At 38.2% G+C, this 27,697-nt stretch overlaps 1 protein-coding gene across 1 annotated transcript; it reads left to right on the top strand.

The window, feature by feature from the left end:
- Positions 1-268: 268 nt before the first annotated feature.
- Positions 269-27,697, top strand: LOC106093746 (ATP-binding cassette sub-family G member 4). The gene is made up of 9 exons (XM_059369851.1): positions 269-402; positions 548-662; positions 15,317-15,652; positions 19,291-19,529; positions 19,592-19,845; positions 22,056-22,502; positions 23,064-23,232; positions 26,864-27,120; positions 27,189-27,697. Exons 1-9 carry the CDS (start codon positions 270-272, stop codon positions 27,549-27,551), a joined length of 2,313 nt encoding a protein of 770 aa, XP_059225834.1. The 5' UTR covers position 269; the 3' UTR covers positions 27,552-27,697.

The following is a 27,697-nucleotide window of genomic DNA, read 5'->3' as shown; positions in this document are numbered from 1 at the left end:
GTAATATTGCATTTTTTTATTAATCTCATACATAAGAATTAACTTAAATTGCATTGCAAATGCATTCAATAAGTGAAGATTATAGCATAGCCCAATTCTCTGTCTGTATAACCGACTACGATAAGCCATAAAGACGACAAACAAGCGATGAGTAATCGGTCTGTGAGCATTCAAGATAGAATGTTTTGCACAACGGGCTACATACTAAGCATTTGAGAAATTTTCAATGGGAAACAGCTGCGCTATTTAGTATAGACTTAGCTTCAGATATGGATAGTTCGGAAATACGAGCGGAAACTTCTTTTATCGGCAATGGCGAAATTTTCGGAAATATTTCCAGAGACAAAGCAGTGAATATAAGATTTTTAGACATAACTTATCGTGTGAAGAGTGGAAAACAAAGTAAATAAATGGTATATGTGAAACATTGAAGCGATATTTTCAAAATGTGTTGCAATGTGATTTAAAAAGTACTGAATCAAATATGTAAAAATACATAAATAAATGTTTCTTTTTCTATTTTAATTGCTAAACTGAAATCTATCAGCTAAGGCTATTTTAAACAACATAAGTGGGGAGTTTCGTGCGGGTGAATTATCAGCTATTATTGGAGTATCAGGATGTGGAAAAACAACGCTATTAAATTTATTAGCGGGTTATCGGTAGGTATATCCTTTAATCTTATCATATATAGGCCAAAGTGTTTACAGTCGAATCCGCTTCATTCAACAATTTTTAGTTGAAAATTAGGCTAATTAAAAAAAATACTTGAACTAAATAATTTTAAGGACTTTTTAACACATTTCACTCCGCTTAATAGAAAAACGGGTTCATTGAATAATCGCTTAATTCAAATTGGATTAGATCAAATCGGTCCATGTCTATTTGTATTTGTATTTCTGATTTGGCTGAAATTTTGCGCCAATTGTTTTGTTTTGACTTCCAATAACTCTGCCAAGTATGATCCAAATCGGTTCATAAAATGGTATAGCTCCCACATAAACCGATCTCGGATCTTGACTTCTTGAGCCGATAGAAGGCGGAATTATTATCCGATTTGGCAAACATTTTGCACGGAGTGTTCTAGTTTGACCATCAACAACTGCGTTAAGTATGGCTCAAATCGGTTTATAACCTGTTATAGGTTCCGTATAAATCGATCTCGGATCTTGACTTCGTGAGCCTCTAGAGGGCGAGATAATTATCCGATTTGGCAGACATTTTGCATGAAGTGTTTTGATCTAACTTCTAAAAACTGTGCCAAGTAATGTTCAAATTGGTTCATAACCTGTTATAGCTACATTACAAACCGATTCCGGATCTTGACCTCGCGAGCCTCTAGAAGGCGAAATTCTTACCCGATTTGGCTGTGTTTGGTTTGACCGTCAAAAACTGCGCCAAGTATGGCTCAAATCGGTTCACAACCTGATATAGCTCCAATATAAACCCATCTCCTGATTATACTTCATCAACCTCTAGAGGGAGAAATTCTTATCTAATTTGGCAAAAATGCATAACGACCAACTTTATTTCTTGAGCCACTATAGGGCGCAATTCTTATCCGATATGGCTGACATTTTGCACAATGAATTCCACTTTGGTCTCCAACAGCCAAACCAAGTACGGCCCTAATCGGTACATAACTTGATAAAGCTGAAACAGCATAGCAGTTCTTATCCATTATCCTTTGTTTGTCTATACAGAGATAACGGCTAAAAAACTTGACAAATGCGATCCATGGTGGAGGGTTTATAAGATTCGGTCCGGTCGAACTTAGCACGCTTTTATTTGTTTAAAATTTCACGTGTTACGCGGATTTGATTAGCGTTTCGTTTTATGTTAGAGCTAATCTAACATATTTTAAAGTAAAAAAAAGAGAAGACCGGTTCAACGATAGGTGTATGTGGAAGCTATATATAAAATTTAATCAGATTGAACAATACTGTCCTTAAGTTATCAAATTTCTTCTATTTTTATACCCATCACCATAGAATGGGTGGTATACTAAAATAGTCATTTCGTTTGTAACAGCACAAAATATATATCAGCGACCGCATAAAGTAAAGGGAGATTTGTTAGCTATTAAATTTTTGTCAACACTGGTTTAAACAGCTCACGCACGTTTCGTGCTTTGTTTCACTGTCAAACATCTTCAGTTTGGTCTATAATTTATCCACGAATCGTCTTATAAACGAACAACGTTTGCAAATAATTTAATTTTTTTTATCGAAATGGGTGCTCTGTTAAGAAGTTCATCGCGCGCTTTCTCCATTCCAGCGACGAAGCTCATTTTCGGCTCAATGGGTACGTAAATAAGCAGAATTGTCGATTTTGGAGTGGATATCAGCCAGAAGCATTGCAAGAACTACCAATGGTGACAGTTGGTGAGGTTTATAGGCTTGTGCCATCATTGGACCGTACTCTTCAAAGATGATGCGAATCGCAACGCAACTGTGAATGGTGAGCGCTATCGTGAGATGATATCCAACTTTTTTTTTTGCCCACAATGCAAGAGCTTGATTTGCATGACATGACAAGACGGTGCCACATGCCACATATCACGCATAACAATGGACTTATTGAGAGGCGATTTCTGTCAACATTTTATTTCACCTTCGGGACCAGCCAGTTGGCCGCCTAGATCGTGCGATTTAACACCTTGAGATAATTTGATGTGGGGCTATATTGAAGCTCATGTCGAATTGAGTGTCAACATTGAAGCATTTATTCGTGATATACCGGCCTTTGGAGAGGCGTCGCACAAATGTTGCCAGCATTAGGAGGGGAAAACCACCACTGATGGTGGTTTCTGATGGTCTCGCCAGGATTCAAATTCAGGCGTTCAGCGTCATGGGCGGACTTCTGCTAACTTCTGCGCTACGGTGGCCTTCAAACCTGATATAGATCCCATATAAACTGATCTCCCGATTTGACTTCTTGAGCCCTTACAAGCCGTAATTTTTATCCGATTTGGCTGAAATTTTGCAAGTTGTGTTCCATCATGGCTTCCAACAACTGTGCTAAGTATGGTTAAAATCGGTCTAAAATCTGATATAGCTCCCATAAAAGCCGATCTCCCGATTTTACATCTTGATCCCTTACAAGCTGCAATTTTTGTCCGATTTTGCTGAAATTTTGCTTGTGGTGTTCTGTCACGACTTCCAACAACTGTGCCAAATGCGATCCAAATCTCCCATGTAAACCGGTCTCTCGATCATCCTTTCTTCGGTTCCTAGAGGCTTTCATTTTTGCTGGTTTGACAGAAGTTTGGTATGTAGAATAAATTTATACCCTTATGAGTCGAATCTTGGGATTCCTGATTCGGCCCGGCCGAAGTTAGCACGATTTTACTTATTGTATTTAAATTTTGTTTGTTGAAATAGCAGTACTTAATGTTTGCTGAAACAGCAGCATCATTATGTTTGCTGAAACAGTAGCAATGTCTGCTTTTCCTTTTTCAGCAAACAAAAACTGTTGTTATAGCAAACACTTTTGCTGTTTTGAATAACAAATATCGTTGGGTGTAAATTATAATACTTTGTACCACAGTAGTGGTGTAGGGTATACAAATTAAAAATGCTATATTTTTATCAATATAGTGATTGGTAACCAGCTTCTTGTATAATTCTTAATAAGCTATTACAAATCATTATCCTTAATTTTGCAAATATATCTTATTGATGAATTTATCGTTTTTTGTCTGTATATTTAAATGAAAGTTCGACACGTGCCAATTTGATTTATTTAAACGATTATAAAAGCTAGCATTATAATGATGTAAGCGTTGCAGAAATTAGAACGAAGTGCACTTGACAATAATTAATAATACTAATAATAATTGGCCAATAATTTTCAACGTGCATGCTTTTAACATCTTAACTTTGAATGTATCTCAAAACATTTAATGACGCCCTTTGTTTAAGACCAGTCATAGGTGCTCAGACCTATATGGCTCATTTGCAATCTCCAACGACCTACATTTAAGAGAAGTATCTGTATAAAATTAAAAGTTGATTGCTTTGTTCGTTTAAACAGACCAACGACGAAAGTGACTAGTGGGTGAATTTATATACTTTTATATACATCCATAGATATTTGTAAGTAAAAACATTATAAATGTTTGTTGAAACAACGAAAAGTATGCTGAAAATGGAACAGCAGTAAATTTTCGCTAAAACAGCAAACATTTTTTGCTGTGAGTTTTTTATTTTTGCTGAGTGTAAACCGTTTATTTTAGCTTAACAAGCGATAAATACTTTTAACATTAAGGACAAGGCCGAACCTATTCCTTCTTCGCATGCCTATAATTTGCCTAGGCCATCGGCCTTCCCCGGCAAACCAACACGCTCTTTAAGAGGTTGGAATAATAGAAGAGCATCGCTCTCAGGTTTATTGAGAGGCTTGGTGCGAATGATAGGGAGAGAGATTTCCTAAATTGAGCTCGCTTAGGCTACAGCAAAGATTACACGTCTAGATTCGGAAACTGCACCCCAGTCATCTAAAAGGCTGCGGTCACCTGGAGAGCATTCCATGCTTAAAAGAACTAGGGCGAACAACAGTAAGATGGGTCCAAGAACCTTTGCCAATGTCGCTAAGGAAAGTTTGGTGATGGCAGTTGTCGACAAGGGAGAAGAACAAGGCTACATACCTAGGAATAATTGGAGTGAGATAATCAATGGACTGTCATCAGTATACTCCGATGTGTATGCGGAATTTCCCGAATCTCCTTCTGTTTGTGACGATGCAGACTGGTCTCGAGGCCGATACAGACTAATTGCCTTCGGGGATCAACGCTCAATTGAAATGTATCGTTGTGCGCTAACAAAAATTGGTGAGATTTGGTCAGGTACAGCACTAGATTTAGTCAAGAAGGAAGATATTCCTTCTCGACCAATGGCGCATGCTTGGATACCAAGGATTCCCTCAGATCTTGAAGCGATACTTGGAAGACTAAGTGAATGCAATCTCAATCTTTCAGCCACCGACTGGAAGATTGGTTGATTGGATGAGGCTGATGGTGACCGGAGACATGCAGTATTCGTACTAAACTCCGGCTGTCTCGCAGACCTCAACAAGTCTGAAGGGGTTGCATCTTACGGATTCAACAAGTTGAAACTGAAGGTCTACAGAAGCGGTGGGTTTTGGGAATCAGGAGACGACTCAGCAGTTGTTGCTGAACACTTGCCTGAGGAACTAACGACCACATCGCAAAAGTCTGGCTGATTACAGGAGAAAATCCCCCTGCGACAATCCAGGCGGGAGGGAATGGCATCGAAACGATACCCGAAAAGCCCTGTGTGGGTGGGTTAAAAAAGTTAGACTGGCGTCAAAGTGCGTGCCAGCGGGGAAGCACAGAACTCAGAAAGCACTTCGTACGAAAACAGGAAAACCCTACCACATGAAGGCGAAAGATTTTCGTCCTATTAGTCTGTGATCTATTATGCTGAAGACTCTTGAGAGGTTGAAAGAAACATATCTTAGAGATCCCTGGAGATCGCCTGTCACGGCAGCAGAATGCATATAGTAAAGGCAAATCCACTGAAACAGACCTTCACGACATATTCGGCTACATAGAGGGTTCTCTTGCTGTCAATGAATATACCATGGTAGCATTTCTTGACATTGAAGGTTCTTTCAATAATTCAAAACCGACGTCAATCATAAAGGAGTTGAAGTTTCTTGGCATTAACTCTACCGTAAGAATTTTTATTAGTAACTTACTTACATAAAGATGCATAAAGGCAGGCTTAGGATCTTTGGATCTAAAGAGATGGGTCAGCAGAGAAACTCCTTCGGAATATAGCCATTAACAATATATTATTGTCTCTGGAAGAAGAAGGTGTAAAAGTGGTCTCGTATGCTGATGACGTGGCAGTTGTGGCTAAGGGAAAGTTTCCCAGCACTCTAAGAGATAAACTTCAGGAAGCTCTACGTGCAACAGCAAAGTGGGCTACCGAAGGTGGTCTAGATATAAATCCTTGCAAGAGTAGTAGTTCTTTTCAGCAGGAGATACAAGTTGCCTACAGTGGAACCTGTCTCTTTGGGAGGAGAGAATGTTCCATTTACACAAAATGCCAAATACATGGGTGTTTTGCTGGACAGGAAATTGAACTTCAAATCCAACATTTTGGAAAGGGCAAGAAAGGCCACTCTTCCCCTATACACCTGCAAAAGAACAATTGGCAAAAGTTGGGAGTTTAGATCGCGTGTCATGCATTGGGTATATACTGCAGTTGTCAGACCTTTAATGCTATATGGTGTTGTGGTCTGGTGGACGGCGCTTCCACCTACTGCTCAATACTTAACTGGATCCAAAGGAAGGCTTGTTAATGCATCACAGCCGCACTGAGGACGACACCATCTGATGCACTGAATGCCACAATGCCTCTGGAGCGACCACTGCGGTGAGGTTAAGAGAGCTTTCTCATTGGTCATGTGGCGGCTATGGACGCTGTGTTATCCTTGATACAATACACCTTATCACTTTTTGACAAAAAGTACTGTACCACTATTCCTGATAGAGCCGATTTGAACTACGATATATCTGGTAACAGTAGTTACATAGACTTCTATACGGATGGTTCCAAACTAAACGATTAGGTGGGCTTTGTGATATACTCAAAAGATCTAAAGGGTGATTTTTTTGAGGTTAGGATTTTCATGCATTAGTATTTGACAGATCACGTGGGATTTCAGACATGGTGTCAAAGAGAAAGATGCTCAGTATGCTTTGACATTTCATCATGAATAGACTTACTAACGAGCAACTCTTGCAAATCATTGAATTTTATTACCAAAATCAGTGTTCGGTTCGAAATGTGTTCATTCACCGTAACGTTGCGTCCAACAGCATCTTTGAAAAAATACGGTCCAATGATTCCACCAGCGTACAAACCACACCAAACAGTGCATTTTTCGGGATGCATGGGCAGTTCTTGAACGGCTTCTGGTTGCTCTTCACTACAAATGCGGCAATTTTGCTTATTTACGTAGCCATTCAACCAGAAATGAGCCTCATCGCTGAACAAAATTTGTCGATAAAAAAGCGGATTTTCTGCCAACTTTTCTAGGGCCCATTCACTGAAAATGATTTGCAAGCGTTGCTCGTTAGTAAGTCTATTCATGATGAAATGTCAAAGCATACTGAGCATCTTTCTCTTTGACACCATGTCTGAAATCCCACGTGATCTGTCAAATACTAATGCATGAAAATCCTAACCTCAAAAAAATCACCCTATAGTACTGGTCATATCGAAAAGGTTACCCGACCACTCCAGTGTGTATCAAGCAGAGATCCTTGCAATTAAGGAAGTGGTGGAATGGCTAAGATAAAATATCATTACGACGATTGGCATAAATATCTTCTCAGGCAGCCATTAAATACCTGGAGAACCTATTTCTGAACACAGAAACCGCCGTCGACTGTTGCAGATCTCTCAACGAGATGGCTGAACAGTTTAAAATTCATCTGTTCTGGGTGCCGGCCACAGAGATGTCCCCATTGTGAAGCCGACGAGCTTACGAGACTAGGGACTACCCTACACATTTCAGGGATATTGGAATCTGTGGGTATGCCTCTAGCGACATGTAAGCTAAGTTTTCAGGACGAGGCCCGAAGGACAACGAATGATAGATGGTCACAAAGAGGGGGCTGTGAGCATACCACAACTATGTGGCCTAATCTAGACTCGAAGAGATCGACTGCTTTACTAGAACAGATGTCTCAATCATTGTGTCCCTCATGACAGGTCACTATGTGGTCTAATCTAGACTCGAAGAGATCTACTGCTTTGAAGTCATTGGCTAGAACAGATGTCTCAGTCATTGTGTCCGTCATGACAGGTCACTGTCTAATCGGAAAACATGCTGACAGACTGAAGGTTGCCAGCAATGACTTTTGCAGAAGTTGTGAGGACATCGAAGAAGAAGAGACTATAGAACACCTTCTGTGTGTGTGTCCCGCACTAGCAGTCAGGAACTCCTTTTGTCTGCTAGTGCGGGACACTTTAGGTTCTTATTTCTTTGAAAACCTATCTGATTTAGCGGATGTGAACACTCGCAAGTTATTGGGCTTTTATAGCGATCTGGATGGTTCAACGGAAGGAACTAGATGAAATCTTCCTTCTTCTGTTACTGTGATATCACAATGGACGAAAATGTCTAAGTGAGTCTGATGGCAGAGCGCCGCTTAAACTTAACTACTATTGTTGGTAGTTGGGGATTGCAAATGGGCCATATCGGTTTGGATTTAGATATAGCTCTCATATAAACCGATTCCCGATTTGACTTCTTGAGCCCCTGGAAGCCTCAATTTTTGTCCGATTTGGCTGAAATTTTGCACATAGTATTCTGTTGTGACTTCTAACCACTGCGCGAAGTACAGTTCAAATCGATCACTCGATTAGACTTCATGAGCCCTTACAAGCTGCAATTTTTATCCGATTTGGCTTAAATTTAAATGCATATAGTGTTCTGTTATAACTCCCAACAACTGTGCCTAGTACGGTCCACATTGGTCCACATCGGTCTATAACCGGATATAGCTCCCATATTTTAGCAGAATCCATGGTGATGGTTTCCCAAGATTCGGCCCGGCCGAACTTAGCACGTTTTTATTTGCTATACCCACAACCATAGGATGGGAGTATACTAATCTAGTCATTCCGTTTGTTACACTTTGAAATATTTGTCTAAGACCCCAAAGTATATATATTCATGATCGTCTCGTCGTTCTGAATCGATCTAGCCATGTTCGTCCGTCTGTATAAACCCATGTAACCCGATCTCAGGATTTTACTTCTTGAGCCCCTGGAAGCCGCAATTTTTGTGCAATCTGGCAGAAGTTTCGCACATAGTGTTCCTTTATGACTTCCAATAACTGTGAAAAGTACGGTCCAAATCGGTCTATAAACTGGTATAGCTCCCATATAAACCGATCGCCCGATTTGACTTCCTGAGCCTTACAAGTCGCAATTTTCATCCGGTTTGGCTGACATTTTGCATGTAGTGTTTTGTTATGACTTCCAACAACTGTGCTAAGTACGGTCCGAATCGGTCTATAACCTGATATAGCTCTAATATAATCCGATCGCCCGATTTGACTTCTTGAGCCCTTACAAGCCGCAATTTTTGTCCGATTTGGCTAATATTAAGCATATAGTGTTTTTTTATAACTTCCAGCAACCGATACGACTAAAATAAATCTATAACCTGATATATACATGTGAGCTTTACCGGTCTCTCGCCAATTGAAATTTTATTAGAATCCCTCTTTCCTAACCCGAGCTAGAATTTTCCAGCTTTATTTTTGTGTATTTTTTATCCATTTGTCGGTAATGGGTTAATAAACATATACTAAAAACCTCAATTAAGGATATAGTATACGATGTGGAGTATTAAAATGTTTCTGGAGTTCTGTGCTAATTTCCAAAAAATTCTTATTAACATTAGTGGTACTAATTGCCATACAAAGGTTTATATACTCATAGAGATTTCAAAATTTTTTAGCCACTTCTACCAAAAGATAATTACATACGGAAACAACAAAAAGTTTATGAGCTTCCAAGATTAACTGAGACTAAGCAATGAGAAAAGTGCAAACACCGCTAAAGTTCAAATGTTTTGAAAGTGAATTAGTTGTTAGCCAAATGCAAAACATCAATTTTAATTAAAACCAGTAAGGAAAGGCAAAAGTCGGCAGTGCCGACTTTATAATACCCTACACCTACCCTATAGGTACAAAGTGGGAGCTATGTCTTTTTCTGAATCAATTTTCATTGACCTCGCCGTATGTTTTCAGATGGGTTATTAAACAATCCGTATCACATTTCGAGCAAATATATTCAAACTGTAATAACTACGGTTCACCAATGACAACATTATTGCAAATTACCAAAAATATGATAATGTGGTACCCGTCGAGAAAAGCGTTGTGCAAAATTTTGCCAAGATTGTTCAAAAAATCCTTTTCCAGTGGCTCTAGAAGTGAAAATCGTGGGATATACATTTATAACAGCCATATCAAAATCTGAACCGATTTCTGTGAAATTCATTTATTGGGTTGCCCAAAAAGTAGTTGCGGGTTTTTTTAAAGGAAAGTAAATGCATTTTTAATAAAACTTAGAATGAACTTTAATCAAATATACTTTTTTTGCACTTATTTTCTAAAGCAAGCTAAAAGTAACAGGTGATAACTGACAGAAGAAAGAATGCAATTACAGAGTCACAAGCTGTGAAAAAATTTGTCAACGCCGACTATATGCAAAATCCGCAATTACTTTTAGGGCAATATAATGTCGAGAAGCAAAAGAAAATCCTTCTCCATATTTTGAGAGAATCGATTAACAAATGGCCATTTGATTGCAATATTACTGCAAATCGGACGAGAATATGAGAGCTATGTCTAAATCTGAACCGATGTCGAGAAAACTTTATAGACATTGTGGAAGTAGTCGAGGAAAGCGTTGTACAAAAGTTTGGGAAGATTGGTCAATAAATGCGCTTGCAGTGGCTCTAGGAGTTAAAATCGAGCGATATATATATGTGAGAGCTATATCTAAATCTGATACGATTTCCATGAAACTCACCAGTAATGTCGAGTCATTAGAAAATCCTTCCTGCCATATTTCGAGAAAATCGGTTAACAAATGACCATTTTATTGCAGTATTACTGCAAATCGGGCGAACATATATAAGGGAGCTATATCCAAATCTGAACCGATATCTATAAAATTCATTATTTCTATCGAGAGTCAAGAGAAAATCCTTCCTGCTACATTTCGAGAAAATCGGTTAACAAATAACCATTTTATTGTATTATTACTGCAAATCCGACTAATATATATAAGGGAGCTATATCCAAATCTGAGCCGATTTCTATGAAACTCACTTGTAAGAGAGAGTCATAAGAAAATCCTTCCTGCCAAATTTCGAGAAAATCGGTTAACAAATGACCATTTTATTGCAACATTACTGCAAATCGGACGAACATAAATATGGGAGTTATATCCAGAACTGAACCGATTTTTTTCAATTTCAATAGGCTTTGTCTCTAGGCCGAAAAATTTGCTAATACCAAATTTGAAGATGATCGGATGAAAATTGCGACCTGTAGTTTGTACACAATTTAACATGGATAAAGGGACAGACAGACAGACAGACGGACATAGCTAAATCGAATCAGAAAGTGATTCTGAGTCGATCGGTATACTTATCAATGCGTCTATCTCTCTTCCTTTTGGGTGTTACAAAATAATTCACTAAGTTATAATACCCTGTACCACAGTAGTGGTGTAAGGTATAATTATAACCACACTTATTGAAAAAAGTCTGCTGATATTACCAAACACTCTCTGCAGACTGTTAGTAGGAAATTTAGCTGCTATTACAGCAGTAGTTATACTTTGTAACAAAATGTTTGCAATTTCAGAACAGCAGGCAGGCTGCTGAAAAGTATTTTGTTTGCTGAAAATGTCTACTGCTTAACTATTGAATTGAAGAAACGGATTAGGTCATCTCAATAGAAGCACTTAAGATAATGGTGTGGAAAAAAATACTTACTGGTTAAAAGAAAACACACGTGTGTGGAGTGTATAGACATTTTAGAACAGGACTTCTTAGAAATTGGATAAACCTTTTGAAAACATATGAACAGGGAGGCCACCGTAGCGCAGAGGTTAGCATGTCCGCCTATGACGCTAAACGCCTAGGTTCGAATCCTGGCGAGACCATCAGAAAAAATGTTCAGCCGTGGTTTTCCCCTCCTAATGCTGGAAATATTTGTGAGATACTATGCCATGTAAAACTTCTCCTCAAAGAGGTGTCGCACTGCGGCACGCCGTTCGGACTCGACTATAAAAAGGAGGTCCCTTATCATTGAGCTTAAACTTGAATCGGACTGCACTTATTGAAATGTGAGAAGTTTGACCCTGTTTCCTAATGCTCACCACTGATTCTTTGACACACCTCGAAGCGATTGATTATATTTTCAATGATTATGAAAATTTTCCCAAGAAGTCCAAAACTTCTCGCATATTAATGAGTGGTGTCCGATACAAGTCTTTCTCAATGAAAGAGAGCTCAATTTTTTCGCCGAGACTTCTAGTAAAAACAATGGTCAACGTATACCATTACATATATGTTTGACAATTTTTAGCTATCGTAGCAACTAATGTTTATTAGCTTAGCTGTAATATGTGTCCAATATTTGAACAGGTTTTGTAGTTAAAACAGCAGATAATGTTAGTTAATATAGTAGACCGAAATGTTTGATGCCTGCTTTCCCGTGATGCCTGATTTCCAGTTTTCAGCAGACAGAACTGCTGTTTCATCAACTAATTTTTGCTACTTTGAATAACCAATTTCGTTGGGTGTATCCACGATTCCATATTCATTCCTGTTTAACAGAGGCAACAAATTTGCCTTGAAGAACATTGATTTTATTTCAACATGTAAACAGTTTTTATTTATGTTTAAACTTTATTATTTAATTAAAATTGCCATGTTCAATTAATAAATAATTGCTGTTATATTTTATCAAGTTATGATTTATAACGTCGAAAGCGGAAGTTGTCTAAGAAATCACTGAATATTGAGATGCCTACGTAAGAAGCACGCAAAACCTGTAAATTCATTAACCCTAGGCGGTATTGGACTGACAGAAAACATGAATAAATACGAGCTAATAATGGCAAGGCTCAAAGTACTCAAAGAATTGATTACATTAGGTTAGGTTGAAAAGAGGGTGCGGATATTAATCCGCCCCATGTCAGTATAAACATCGGCTTGTTATGCACTCCAAGTTCTATAAAGTAACCTCAAACAATAAAATCTAAGTAAGGAATTCTGCGCTACTTAAAAAATCACTAATTGTATTCCATACCACGCCCCGTATTAGGTTCATGTCTGCTATTGTGTCCCGACCTAATGACCGGGGTCTTTTGGCCGCAAAACATCTTAAACATCTCGTTTCCTTCCCACACGCCTTACGCATGCTATCAATCCCGGACCTATTTTGCATAAGTGAGCTTCTAGTCCAACATGCGAAAAAAATGTTTGAGACACTTTTACGACAAACAAAATGCTTTTTTTTACAAAGTTTTTCTTTTATTGTAACTGTGTAACTTTAACATCTCAAACGTTAGCTATAAACGTAGCATTATTAAACGTATCGAATTTGTTTTTTAGCAGCTTCGCCTGCAGTAAAAAGAGTTTTGTTTTTTGTTTGAAAACCAAAAACTCCTTAGTGGCAAAAGTGTTTCGATAGCCGGAAACGATTATTCGTTTACCGCACAAATAATTTTTCTCCTGTGTCTCTCCTGGTAGGGAGAAGTGGTGAGTTTCTCAGAGTTTTGAGCTGTGATGGGCACAAATACTCACATTAGTTTGTACTTACACAAGAAAATAATCCCAAGCAGGAGCATGGGCACATAATTTCGAAAGTATGCTCGTCACTGGAATAGATGCATTCTCACACATAGCATTTTTTTGACTAAGTAAAGAGCAGTCAGTCGGTTGAGCTGCACGGTCGAGTGCGGTAGGAAAACTCGGAAAGTGACTGCTTTAAAAGTATCGCCTTAGATACCAAAATGCTGGAATATCCAATGACAAAAATCATAAGAGCAAAAGACAAATGGTTGCCAGGTTCAAGAAATCACAACTGGAATTTCTAAGACACATACATTGTTTGGTAATATTTATGCGATAAAAAAATATCCATCACAAAGTATTTAAATGTGCGAAGATCATAATACTAATCCATAATAGAGTTTTGCAAAAATTGCAGTTTTTTAATATTAGAGTGTATCATAACATCGAAATATATCAAAATAAACTGCGTCAAATTTCAGCGAAATCGAATTATAAATGTGTCTTTAATGTTGCCAAGACTTTAAATCGAGTGATCGGTCTATATGACAGCTATATCCAAATCTGGACCGATCTGGATCAAATTGCAGAAAGTTATCGAACAGCATAACAAAACTCACTGTCCCACATTTCGGCGACATCGGACAATAAATGCGCCTTTTATGGGTCCATAAACTTAAACCAAGAGATCGGTCTATATGGCAACTATATCCAAATCTTAACCGACCTGGGCCAAATTAAAGGGGGATGTCGAAGGGCGTAACACAACTCACTGTCTCAAATTTTGGCGAAATCGGACAATGAATAGGCCTTTTATGGGCTCAAGACCTGAAATCTTGAAATCGGTCAATATGACAGCTATATCCAAATCCGGATCGATCTGGGCGAAATTGCAGAAGTTTGTCGAACAGCTTAACACAACCCACTGTTCCAAATTTCGGCGAAATCGATAGTTTTGGCAAAATCGGACATGGGCCCAAGACCTTAAATGGAGAGATTAGTCTATATGGCAGCTATAGCCAAATCTGAAACGATCTGGGCCAAATCGAAGAAGAATGTACTAAATTTTGGCAAAATCGGACAATAAATGTGCCCTTTATGGGTCCAAGACCTTTAATCGAGAGATCGGTCGTTATGGCAGCTATATCCAAATCTGGACCGATCTATGCCAAATTGAAGAATAATATCGAATCCGAAACCGGAAGCTCATCGAATTCTGCTCAGACCGTGCTATTCCAAACCCAATATAGCGATAGTCCGAGAAGAAGTACTCCATGGATATCTTTCAATCCTGAACCTAATGTCTAAAACTTCCCCCTAATCCTATTATCAAACCAAGCAATGTTACCAATTTTAAGTGTTTTTAGGCCGTTAGTATTTAAGGATTTTGTCAGATCTTGGCCGCGCTTATTAATTTTTGTGTTATAGGTAGTACTTATTCCGGGATACAGATATTTTTCTTAGAGGAGCAAAAACAAAACACGTCTGTGTTCTTCTACGGTTTTAAAAACCGAAATGATTACCCTGGTTTACTGTCACTGACATGTCTGACGACTCAATATGGGGATCTTTGCCTATCCTAGTCCTTACAAACTTGAAAACGCCAGCCTTGGCCCCATAGAACGCCATGCCTTAAGCTAAACTTGTTAAGGAGACTTGATCAAGACCCACCACAAGCAGAGTTCCTCCTTTCTTCTCTTCTCTCCTCCCATTTCTCTAAGTGCTACTTTTATCTTCGTTATACAAATATTTTTTACAAAACTATCTTTTATAAAGTTGTATAAAATTTCTTTTATACGTTTATTTTTTAATTTTAGCGAATTATTGGCCTTCTAATAAGAAGCAATATTGTGTCCTTTGTATTACCATAGACGTTTTTTTTTTTAATTTACGCCAATTGTTAAAAAAATGCTTTAAAATAATAATTTCCCTCTCTTTAATTTCTTGCCAGCATCAAGACAACTTTGGGCGACGTATTAGTAAATGGGAAATCTCGTGATATGACAGAATTTAAACAAACCTCTCGATATGTTCTTCAAGATGATGACATCAGTCCGTGTTTTACAGTATTGGAAACAATGATGTTTGCCTCGAATTTCAAATTGGAGTCGAATTGCAGCCGTGAACAACGTGAAAAGGTGATCTTTGAAATTTTGGATATGTTTCGTTTACGCGAGAAGGCCGACACACTGATAGCCAACGTTTCAGGTGGCGAACGTAAACGTGTCTGCATTGCACTGGAGTTAATAGACAGTCCATCGGTAGTATTGCTAGATGAACCCATAACGTAAGTCTTACCTCTTTTATGATGATTCTTTCATCTGATCTTCTTGTCATTTGATCTACTAACTTCAGTCCAAATGCCAAAAGAATGAAAATGTCTGCATACACTCACTTATTTAATAGTGAGATGTGCAATGGTATAAGCGTGACATTTGAGTTTTCTTATCATCCACCATGGGATGGTGGAGGGTAAAGAGTGTGTTACACACGTCATTCCATTTGTAACACATCGAAATATTGATCTGAGACCAACAAGGTTTATATGTTTTTAATCATCTTGACATTCTTAATCAATTTAGCCATGTCTGTTAATCAGTCCGTCTGAAAGCATGCTAAATTTCGAAGGTGTAAAGCTAGGTGCTTTAAATTTTGCTTAAATACTTTTTAGGCCAGTTGGGATTGTAAATGGGCCAATTCGGTCCGTGTTTTGGTATAGCTGCCATATAAACGGATATCGGATCTTGACTGTTTCAGCCTCTAGAGGGCGTACTTCTTATCTGATTTGGCTGAAATTTTGCGCTAATGTTTGCCTTGCAACAACTCTGCTCTGTATAGTCCAAATCGGTGCATGACCTGATATAATAGCTTCCATATAAACCGATCTCGGTTCTAGATTTCTTGAGCCGTTAGAGTGGCTGAAATTTGGCATGAAGTGCTTTGGTTTGACAATCAATAACTGTGCCAAGTATGGCCTTTATCGGTGCACAACCTGATATAGCTCCCATATAAACCGATCTCGGATCTTGATTTCTTGAGTCGACAGAGGGCTGAAATTTTGCACGAAGTTTTTGATTTGGCCATCAACAACAGTGCCAAGTATTATCTTAATCGGTGCATAACCTGATATAGCTCCCATATAAACCAATTCCGGATCTTGACTTCTTGAGCCGATAGAGGGCGCAATTATTATCCGATTTTGCATGTGTTTTGATTTGACCATCAACAACGGCACTAAGTATGGCCCAAATTGGCTCACAACCTGATATAGCTCCAATATCAACCTATCTCCTGATTATACTTCTTAAACCTCTAGAGGGCGCAATTCTTATCCGATTTGGCTGAAATTTTTTTTGCACAACTTCTTGTATGACCCTCACCTGTTAAATATGGTCTGTTAAATATGGCCATAATCTGATATAGCCCAAATCGGTTCATAACTTGGTATAGCTGAAATAGCATAGAAATTCTCATTCATTATTCTTTGTTTGTCTGTAAAGAGTTATCGGCCAAAGAACTCCATCCATGATGGAGGGTATGTAAGATTCGTCCCGGCCGAACTTAGCACGGTTTACTTGTTAAATGTTGGGTCATTAGTTTCTTTCTCTTGCAGCTAGTCTCCAAATGCTCGTATAGGATATTGTCAAGTATGGGATCCAATGGTTTATTTTTTGTACCTACCACCATTGGATGGGGGCATACCAATCTAGTCACTCCGTTTGTAATACCTCGAAATATTGATCTGCAACCCCATACAGTGTATATATTCTTGATCGTTTTGATATTCTAAGTTAAAGCCATGTCCGTTCGTCTGTCCATCCGTCCGTCCGTCTGTGGAAATCTCTTGAGCGGTCGAACAGATACTTCTTATTGATATATGTCGTTTTGAATTGTAAATGGGCCATATCGGTTCAGATTTGGATGTAACCCCCACATAAAGTGGTCTTTCTACTTGACTTCTTGAGTACCCAGAAGCTGCAACTATTATCTGATTGAGCTGCATATAGTGTTCTATAACGACTTTAAACAATCATGTCAATTATGTATGCCGATTTGGCATATAGCATAGATTTCGATTTCCAAATTGGACATCGTGATCCCCTAGAAAGCGCTATCGTAATATGATTGGTATGAAATTTTGCAGGTAGTGTTCTGCTATAACTTCCAACAATTGTGACAAGTGTGGTCCAAATCGATGTATAACCTGTTAGCTCCCCTATATACCAATCTCCCGATTCGTTATCTTGAGCCCCTTCAGACCGCAATTGAATTCCGATTTAGCTGAAACTCTGCATTTAGTGTTTTGTTATGACCTCCAACAACCGTGCCAAGTACGGTCCGAATCGGTTTATAACCTGATATAGCCCCATACATCGATTTTCCGATTAGTATTCTACTGTCCAAAGGAGCTTAAATTGTTTAGAAAAATTTCGTAAAGTGCAAATCTGCCATTCAACTAAATTCATTTCAGAAAATTTTTACCGGAATCCATGGTGGTGCGTTTCCAAGATTCAGCCCGTCCTAACTAAACACGTTTTTACTTGTGATATCGCATTTTATAGCGACCAAGCAGATCGTCAGTACAAGTGATAAATACAATGGTAAAAGCCTTCATTATATCCGTCCGTCTGTCTGTTGAAATTACGCTACAGTCTTTAAAAATAGAGATATTGAGCTGAAACTGTGCACAGATTCTTCTTTTTGTCCATAATCAGGTTAAGTTCGAAGATGTGTTAGGCCCCTCAACATGCCTCTGCAATATTGCATAGATCAGTCCAGATTTGCATATAGCTGCCATATAGACCGATCTCTCGATTTAAGGTTTTTGGCCCTTAAAAGGCGCATTGATTGTCCGATGTCGCCGAAATTTGGGACAGTGAGTTGTGTTAGGCCTTTTGACATCTTTCTTTAATTTGGCCCAGATGGGTCCAGATTTGAATATAGCTGCCATATAGACCTATCTCTCGATTTAAGGTTTTGGGCCCATAAAAGGCTCATTTATTGTCCGATATCGCCAAAATTTGGGACAGAGAGTTTTGTTAGGCCCTTCCACATTCTTCTTTAATTTGGCTGAGCTCGGTCCATATTTGAATATAGCTGCCATATAGACCTATCTCTCGATATAAGGTTTTGGGCCCATAAAAGGCGCATTTATTATCCGATTACTCCAAAATTTGGGACAATGAGTTGTGTAAGGCCCCTTGACATCTTTCTGGAGTATGACATAGATAGGTCCAGATTTGGATATAGCTGTCATATAGACCGGTCTCCCGATTTAAAGTTTTGGGCCCATAAAGGCGCATTTATTGTACGATTTTGCCGAAATTTGAGTCAGGGAGTTGTGTAAAGCCCTTCGACATCCCTCTTCAATTTGGCCTAAATCGGTTAAAATTTTGATATAGCTGCCATATAGACCGATATCTCGATTTTAGTCTTGGCCGCACAAAATGCACATTTATAGTCCGATTTCGCTGAAATTTGACACAGTGACTTCTGTTAGGCTTTTCGACATCCGTGTCGTATATGATTCAGATCGGTCTATATTTGGATATGGCTACCAAAAAGACCAATATTTTGTTCTATAAAATTGAACAATGACTTGTTCTTATTATACCTCTCAATATCCTTGTCGAATTTGATCCAAATCCGACCATGTTTCGATAAAGCTGCTATGGGGGCATAAATTATGCATTTTTCACCGGATTATGACGGAATGTGACTTAGTTATGACGGAATGGTCGAACTTAACGCTTTTTTACATGTTTTTCGTTTTTAATGTTGGGTCTATAGATATCTTCTCGTCAAAGCACTTCTCACTAATTAAGAAGTGAACTTGTGGAGGCAGGCACATTTTTTGGCATTGTCTACCTCATTTGTTGTGTCCAATTTTACAGTTTTGCCAAATTTTTTTTTTCATTTATTAAGTGGTCTAGATGAGTCTTCAGCTTCGCAATGCATTCGTATCCTTAGTGAATTGGCCAAAAGTGGATGCACCGTAATTTGTTCGCTGCACTGCCCATCAGCGAGATTATTGCAAATGTTTCACAAGGTTTATGCCATGTCTCAAGGAGAATGTATCTATCAAGGAACTATGGAACATATTGTGCCCTATTTGGAACAGTTTCAGTTGGAGTGTCCCGTTACGCACAATCCCACAGATTTCAGTAAAATCAAAAATGAAGGAGAATTATTATAACATGTCATCTCAATTATAAATTTTTTGCAGTTATTGATATATCCACAAATGCCTTTGGTGACTATCAAAATCAAATGGTAAATGAAATTAGACATGGAAAAGTGTTTAATTGGATGCCAGCTTTACCAATTGTTAGTCCTCACCTGGAAACAGATGATATTAATAGAACTAATGGGGAATTCCTAAGCTCGCCATCTACTTTAGCCAGAAAAAAACAGACCTCATGGTGCCTAGAATATAGATTTATATTAAATCGTTTAATGCAACAACTATGGCGTGATAAGGTAAGTGGGAATCTTCTTAATTTTAGCCATTCCGTTTGTAACACTTCGCAACGTGATCTGCGACCCCATAAGGTATATACAGCGATCAAAAAAAGTATTCATCATTCAATGTTTTTTTTTTTTTAATAAGTCTACAAAAGACAATTGGAATAAAAACATATTAAACATATTAATGATGCAGTAGTGCTTTTGTGATATATATGTACACAATTTCATTGTTTTTAAAGAAAAAAATAGTATTTATTGGAACAAAAAGGGCCATTTTACAGCTGAACACAAAAAATTAAACAAAAAAAGTATTCATCATTGCAAAAAAACAAAAAAAAATAAATAACATAATTTAAAAAAATTAATACTTTGTTATTCGACCACCGCGTCTTATAACTTCTTTTAAACGGTTTGACATCGATTGGACTAATTTAGCGGTTATATTTTGGTCTATATTAGTCCATTCCTCCATTATCACCTGTTGCATTTGACTCTTGCTCGAAAAATTGCGCGTTCTCAATTTGCGTTCGAGATGTTCCCAAAGATGTTCAATTGGGTTCAAGTCGGGACTTTGAGGAGGAGTTTTAATGACTTTGGGGCAGTTATACAGCATCCACATCTTGGTATTTAAAGCAGAATGTTTGGGGTCATTATCTTGATAATATTGAAAGTTATTACCAAGCCCAAGTTTTACAGCACTATCTTTTAAATTCCTCTTTAAAATGTCAATGTAATACTTATGATCCATTACTCCATTAATAATTTCAAGATTTCCCGCTCCTGAAGCCGCCATACACCCCCAAACCATTAAACCACCTCCACCATGTTTTACAGTAGCAACTGTGTTTCGTTCTTCAAGCTCTGTATTTGGTTTTCTGTACACTATGACCTTTCCATCGCACCCAAAAAGATTAAACTTGCTCTCGTCTGCAAAAATGACTGTTTTCCAAAATGATTCGGGCTGTTTTACATAAATTTTTGCGAAGTTTAGCCTTTTCACTCGGTTTATTTTATTTATAAAGGGCTTCTTACGTGCAGTTCTTCCTCTGTAACTATGCCTTTTGAGTGTATTTCGAATTGTTTGTGTAGTAACTTCCTTCCCTAAATATTCCATAGTGTTTTTACGAAGAATGGTCGCATTTGTCTTCGGAGTTTTCTGAACTTGCCGCACTAGCCAACGCACATCTCCAACTGAAAGTGCTTTTGGTCGACCAGATCTTGGTTTATTGTCAACAGTTTTCGTTTCTGTCCACTTTCTGATGATGGATTGTATAGTAGATCGTGGTCTATTTAATATTTCACTGATAGTTTTTTGAGTTAAACCATTCCTGTGGTGTTTTATTATCAAAACTTTTACCTCATCAGAAACCTCGTTTTGCTTACGACCCATTTTGACAAAAACTATATTTTCAATGAAATTAAATATTTGCTGTCAAGGGCAAAGCCTCCTTTACTAAATAAAACAGAAAAGGGGGATTCCCAAATAATATTTGAATTTGACTTTGATGATAGCACATCAATGATGAATACTTTTTTTGTTCTGTTTTTGGTGTTATTATATAAAATTGCATTTTTCGCTAATTAAATTTATTTTTTGAATTTATTTTAAAACATATTACGAAAAATAAACTATTGCATAAAACTGCATTATTTGTTTACTTTAAATTTTCTTCAATTACCCAAAATAAGTGAATTTATTATCAATTTTGCTAATGATGAATACTTTTTTTGACCGCTGTATATTCTTGAACATCTAGACATTTTAGGCCGATCCGTCAGTCTGTGGAAATCGCTATAGCTGTCGAACGAATAAAGATATCCGCTTTAATTTTTTCACACATACTTCTTATTAATGTAGGTGGGGATTGCAAAAGGGCCATATCGGTTCAGATTTGGATATAGCTCCCATAAAAAGTGGTCCCACGACTTGACTTTGGCGGCCATTGATAGCCGCATTTATTATCCGAATTGGCTAAAATTTCATAATTTCCAACAACCAACGGTTTATAACCTGATATATTGTAGATCCATACGGCGCCAAGAAGCTTAAATTCTTAGCTATTTTGGCAGAAATGTTTTATATAAAGTTTTAGTTCATTTGTGTACATTTTTAGTAGAATCCATGGCAATGGGTTTCCAAGATTCGGCCCGGTCGAACTTAGCTCGTTTTTACTTATGATTTATAATTATTTTACCGTTTCAGTTACCCTTTTTCTTTTCAGATAAATTTAAGTGTGATTACAATTTCCTATATTCTCTGCTCCATTGTGGTTGGTCATACATACTGCCATGTCACTGGGAATGCTCTATATAGTCCATTTGTTTACTATCTATGCTTCATAGTGACGACAATGTTTTTATTTTTGGGTATGGACCCAGTGATCGCAGCAAGTAAGTATTATAAATTTTTTGCAGTTATTGATATATCCACAAATGCCTTTGGTGACTATCAAAATCAAATGGTAAATGAAATTAGACATGGAAAAGTGTTTAATTGGATGCCAGCTTTACCAATTGTTAGTCCTCACCTGGAAACAGATGATATTAATAGAACTAATGGGGAATTCCTAAGCTCGCCATCTACTTTAGCCAGAAAAAAACAGACCTCATGGTGCCTAGAATATAGATTTATATTAAATCGTTTAATGCAACAACTATGGCGTGATAAGGTAAGTGGGAATCTTCTTAATTTTAGCCATTCCGTTTGTAACACTTCGCAACGTGATCTGCGACCCCATAAGGTATATATATTCTTGAACATCTAGACATTTTAGGCCGATCCGTCAGTCTGTGGAAATCGCTATAGCTGTCGAACGAATAAAGATATCCGCTTTAATTTTTTCACACATACTTCTTATTAATGTAGGTGGGGATTGCAAAAGGGCCATATCGGTTCAGATTTGGATATAGCTCCCATAAAAAGTGGTCCCACGACTTGACTTTGGCGGCCATTGATAGCCGCATTTATTATCCGAATTGGCTAAAATTTCATAATTTCCAACAACCAACGGTTTATAACCTGATATATTGTAGATCCATACGGCGCCAAGAAGCTTAAATTCTTAGCTATTTTGGCAGAAATGTTTTATATAAAGTTTTAGTTCATTTGTGTACATTTTTAGTAGAATCCATGGCAATGGGTTTCCAAGATTCGGCCCGGTCGAACTTAGCTCGTTTTTACTTATGATTTATAATTATTTTACCGTTTCAGTTACCCTTTTTCTTTTCAGATAAATTTAAGTGTGATTACAATTTCCTATATTCTCTGCTCCATTGTGGTTGGTCATACATACTGCCATGTCACTGGGAATGCTCTATATAGTCCATTTGTTTACTATCTATGCTTCATAGTGACGACAATGTTTTTATTTTTGGGTATGGACCCAGTGATCGCAGCAAGTAAGTATTATATATATTTTTGGGACAACAGAGAGTTATATGTTGAGGATGAATACGAGACATCTGAGGCCTCTAGGCTAAAGAAGATCCTATTCTCGAAACCTATTACAATGGGATAAATTCAGAAATCAGAGAATGTATGGACGATGTGTAGTAAGAACTACTCGTTAATACACATTTCCCGGTAAACTCTTCAACTGACAATGTGAAACTAGAAGAGGTATCACTGGTATGCATTATGTAGACCTTATGTAGTGCTTATTGACATTTATCTTAAATCCTTGGATGTCAAAGTGAATGGGAAAAACATTAGCCGGAAGTCGATTCCACATACGAACGATTCGGGCGAAATAAGAATTCTCTCTATAATGCATTGTGCGGTCCGCTGGCCAATCAATTACAAACGGGTGTGAGTTCCTGGAATCTCTAGTATCCCTGACATATATCCTTACATCAGGAATAAGAAGTCTTATATCAGACGAACACACACCATGAAAGTACCGATAGAACAGCGCCAAACAACCCACATTGCTACGATGATGAAGGGAGGCAGTAGAGTTGGATACCCCACTGTCCCCAATCAACGCCATCGCTCTCCTCTGTACACAGTCCAGTAATTCCCGGGATGATTTTGAAGTTCCAGCCCATATTTTTATCCGATTTGGCTGAAATTTTGCATGCGGTGTTCTGCGACGACTTCCAATAACTATGCCAAGTACGGTCCAAATCTGACTATAACCTGATATAACTCCCATATAAATCGATATCCCGATTTGACTTCTTGAGCACTGGAGGCCGCAAACTTCAGCCAAATCGGACAAAAATTGCGGCTTGTAAGGACTCAAGAAGTCAAATCGGGAGTTCGGTTTGTACGAGAGCTATATATAAATCTTGAATGAACAAGCAGGCGATTTGGCAGTGAAGGCCAGAGGACTGCCGTCAATCAACTTGTAAACCCGAAGCCTTTCGGGTTGACGCAGTCCGAGTTAAGGGCGTGGGATATAAACGCGCATGTAACACTGTGGAATAGCGAAACGGTCGGTAGGATGTGGAAAATACTATGGGGGGATCCAGATAGCGAGAAGACGTTCCTATTACTATAAAGTAATATATATTGTTAATTGTCTCGTTATTCTGCGTCGATCTATCCATGTCCATCCGTTCGTTTGTCGAAATCACGATGGCGGTCGAATGCGTAAAGCTAGGCGCTTGGAATTTTGCACAGATACTAACTATTAATATAGGTCGTCGGGGCTTACAAATGTTCTATATCGGTTCTGATTTGGATATAGCTCCCATATAAACCGATCTCCCGATTTGATTTCTTGAGCCCCTGGACACCACAATTTTTGTCCGATTTGGCTAAAATTTTGCACATTTTGTTCCGTTATGACTTCCAACAACTGTGCTAAGTACGGTCTAAACCGGTTTATAACCTGATATAGCTCTCATAGAAACCGATCTCATCATTTGACTACTTGAGCAACTGGAAGCCATAATTTTTGTCCGATTTGGCTGAAATGTTTCATGTTTAACTTTCAACAACTTTGCGAAGTACGGTCTATAACCTGATATATCTCCCATATAAACCGACATCCCGATTTGACTTCTTGAGTTCTTACAAGCCGCATTTTTTGGCCGTTTTGGCTAAAATTTTGCATGTTTTGTTCGGTTGGTACTTTCAACAACTGTACTGAAAAGTCCAAATTGGTCTATAACCTGGTATAGCTCCCATATAAACTGATCTGCCAATTTGACTTCTTGAGTCCTTACAAGTCGCAATTTTTATCCGATTTGGCCGAAATTTTGAGCAAGAAGTAAGAGCTTGCTAAGTTCGGCCGGACCGAATTCATATACCCTTCACCATGGATCGCATTTGTTGAGTTATTTTCCCTGAATTATATACCCTCCACCATGGATCGCATTTGTCGAGTTCTATGCGCAGCGTCTCCTTTTAGGCAAACAAAGAATATTGAAGAAGAACTGTTATGTTATTGGAGCTATACCAAGTTATAGTCCGATTCGGACCACAAATGAATGCTGAACATTGTAGAAGTCATTGTGTAATATTTCAGTTCATTCGGATAAGAATAGCGCCTTGTAGGGGCTCAAGAAGCAAAATCGGGAGATCGGTTTATATGGGAGCTGCATCAAGCTAGTGATCGATTCAGACCATATTAAACACTTATGTTGAAGGTCATAAGAGAAGCCTTTGTACAAAATTTCTTCCAAATCGGATGAGATTTGCGCCCTATAGAGGCTCAAGAAGCCAAGATTCCAGATCGGCTTATATAACAGCTATATCAGGTTATAAATCGATTGGCGCCATACTTAGCACAGTTATTGAAAGTCATAACAGAACACCTCACGCGAAATTTCAGCCAAATCGGATAAGAATTGCGCCCCCTAGACGCTCAAGAAGTCAAGACCTAAGATCGGTTTATATGACAGCTATAACAAAACATGAACCGATTTGGCCCATTTGCAATCCCAACCGACCTACACTAATAAAAAGTTTTTATGCAAAATTTCAAGCGGCTAGCCTTGCTCGTTCGAAAAATAGAGTGTTTTCGACAGACAGACTGGCGGACAGGCAGAGGGACGGACGGACAGACGGAAATAGGGTCTCAGACGCAAACAGAATGACGAAATTACCCCCATCCTATGGTGGAGGTTATAAAAAGCGTATTAAGCACTGCCGGGCCGAATCTTATATACCCTACAATCATGGATCGGATTTGTCAAATTTCTTTGCCTGGTATCTCTTAGTAGGCAAACAAAGGATAATGGATAACAATTGCTAAGCTATTGGAATGGGTTTGGATATGGATCATAAAGATCATAGCAGAGGTCATTGCGCAAAATTTCATCCAAATAGGATAAGAATTGCGTACTATAGGGGCTTAAGAAGTAAAATCGGGAGATCGGTTTATAAGGGAGCTATATCAGGTTATTAACCGATCCAGACCATACTAAACACGTTTGTTGAAAATCATAGGAGGAGTTGTTGTGCAAAATTTCAGTCAAATAAGATAAGAACTGCGTCTTTTAGGGGTTCAAGAAGCTCAATCGGGAGATCGGTTTATATGGGAGCTATGGGAGCAAAATTCCATTCAAACCGGATGAGAATTGCGTCTTCTAGAGGCTTAAGAAATATAATCGCGAGATCGGTTTATATGGACGCTACATTAGGTAGATTCTGGTAGATATGTTCAACGTCATAGAAAAAGTCATAGGGCGAAGTTTTACCGAAATCGAATAAGAATTGCACTCTCTAGAGGCTTAAGATGTAAAATCGGGAGATCGGTTTATATTAGAGCTATATCTAAACTTGGATCGATTTGATTTACCATATCAACGGACTAACATCAATAAGAAGTATTTGTGCAAAATTTCAAGCGTCTAGCTTTACTCCTTGGAAAGTAGACATGCTTTCGACAAACGGACGGACATGGCTACATCTACTCAGATTGTCGAGACGATCAACAATATTTATACTTTACGGGATGGCAGATCAATATTTCGAGGTGTTACAAGCGGAATGAGGGAAATTAGTATATCCCCATCCTATGGTGGAGAATATGACAATAGTTATTGTAATTAAAAGCATAATTTTTTTGTTTATTTTCAGTTCCCCGTGAGCTACGATACATAAGAAGGGAATATTTCAATCAATGGTATCGTTTAAGCACCTATTTCATGGCTTTGGTAACATCGCAACTGCCTATTGCATGTACCCTGTCTATCGTTAGCTCGATTATTTTGTATGTGTTATCCGGGCAGCCAATGCAGTATTGGCGAATGAGCATGTTTGCGGCCATGGTTCTCCTCATATCGCTGAATTCACAAAGTTTCGGATTAATGGTTGGTTCAAGTTTTAACGAACTGGTAAGCATTTGGTATGAAGCTAACTAAAGCAACAGTAATCTAAGAAGTTTCTCTGATTTTCTTTGCAGCATTCCCTATTTGTTTCTGCCACAATCTTTGGTGCAATGACCATTGCTGCCCATCAGTCTGTTCATGGCGAAGATCTTTCGACTTTTCATGAAATCACGCTATACAGTGGCTTTTTGAGATATGCCTTAGAAGGAGTTTTGGTCAGTTTGCTGGGTCTTGATAGGCCGGATTTTCCTTGTCCACCGGACCAATGGTTTTGTCCAACATCCAAAGCCAAATCCGTTTTGAAGTTATTCGGGAGTTCAAAAGTCAGTTACATACGTTCTGTCATTGTGTTGGGTTCGCTGACGCTGCTCTTTGTCGTTGCGGCATTTTTAATAATGAGACATCGGCTAAATTTTAGACAATTATCCCGAGGGTGATTTCTATGTAGTATTGCAGTTTTCAAAATTGAAATATGCAAATGGCAGAACATGTTTTGTCGCTGCTTTTGATTTTGGCATATTTTACTAACTGGTGATTTGTACAAAGGTGGATGAATAATAAAATGTTAGCAGAAACTCTTGAA

Source organism: Stomoxys calcitrans, chromosome 5 (genome assembly GCF_963082655.1).
Source record: "Stomoxys calcitrans chromosome 5, idStoCalc2.1, whole genome shotgun sequence".
NCBI classification, from domain to species: domain Eukaryota; kingdom Metazoa; phylum Arthropoda; class Insecta; order Diptera; family Muscidae; genus Stomoxys; species Stomoxys calcitrans.
The sequence above is the reverse complement of the archived record's forward strand: the minus strand, read 5'-3'. Positions and strand labels throughout refer to the sequence as shown.

What these genes read in the sequence shown, in the direction of transcription:
- LOC106093746 (XM_059369851.1), top strand. Translation starts at nt 270, where the DNA reads ATGGATAGTTCGGAAATACGAGCGGAAACTTCTTTTATCGGCAATGGC. An exon ending in AATTTATTAGCGGGTTATCG is followed by an intron (nt 663 to 15,316) that starts GTAGGTATATCC and finishes ATTTCTTGCCAG; the next exon opens with CATCAAGACAACTTTGGGCG. An exon ending in GTTCAAGTTTTAACGAACTG is followed by an intron (nt 27,121 to 27,188) that starts GTAAGCATTTGG and finishes TTTTCTTTGCAG; the next exon opens with CATTCCCTATTTGTTTCTGC.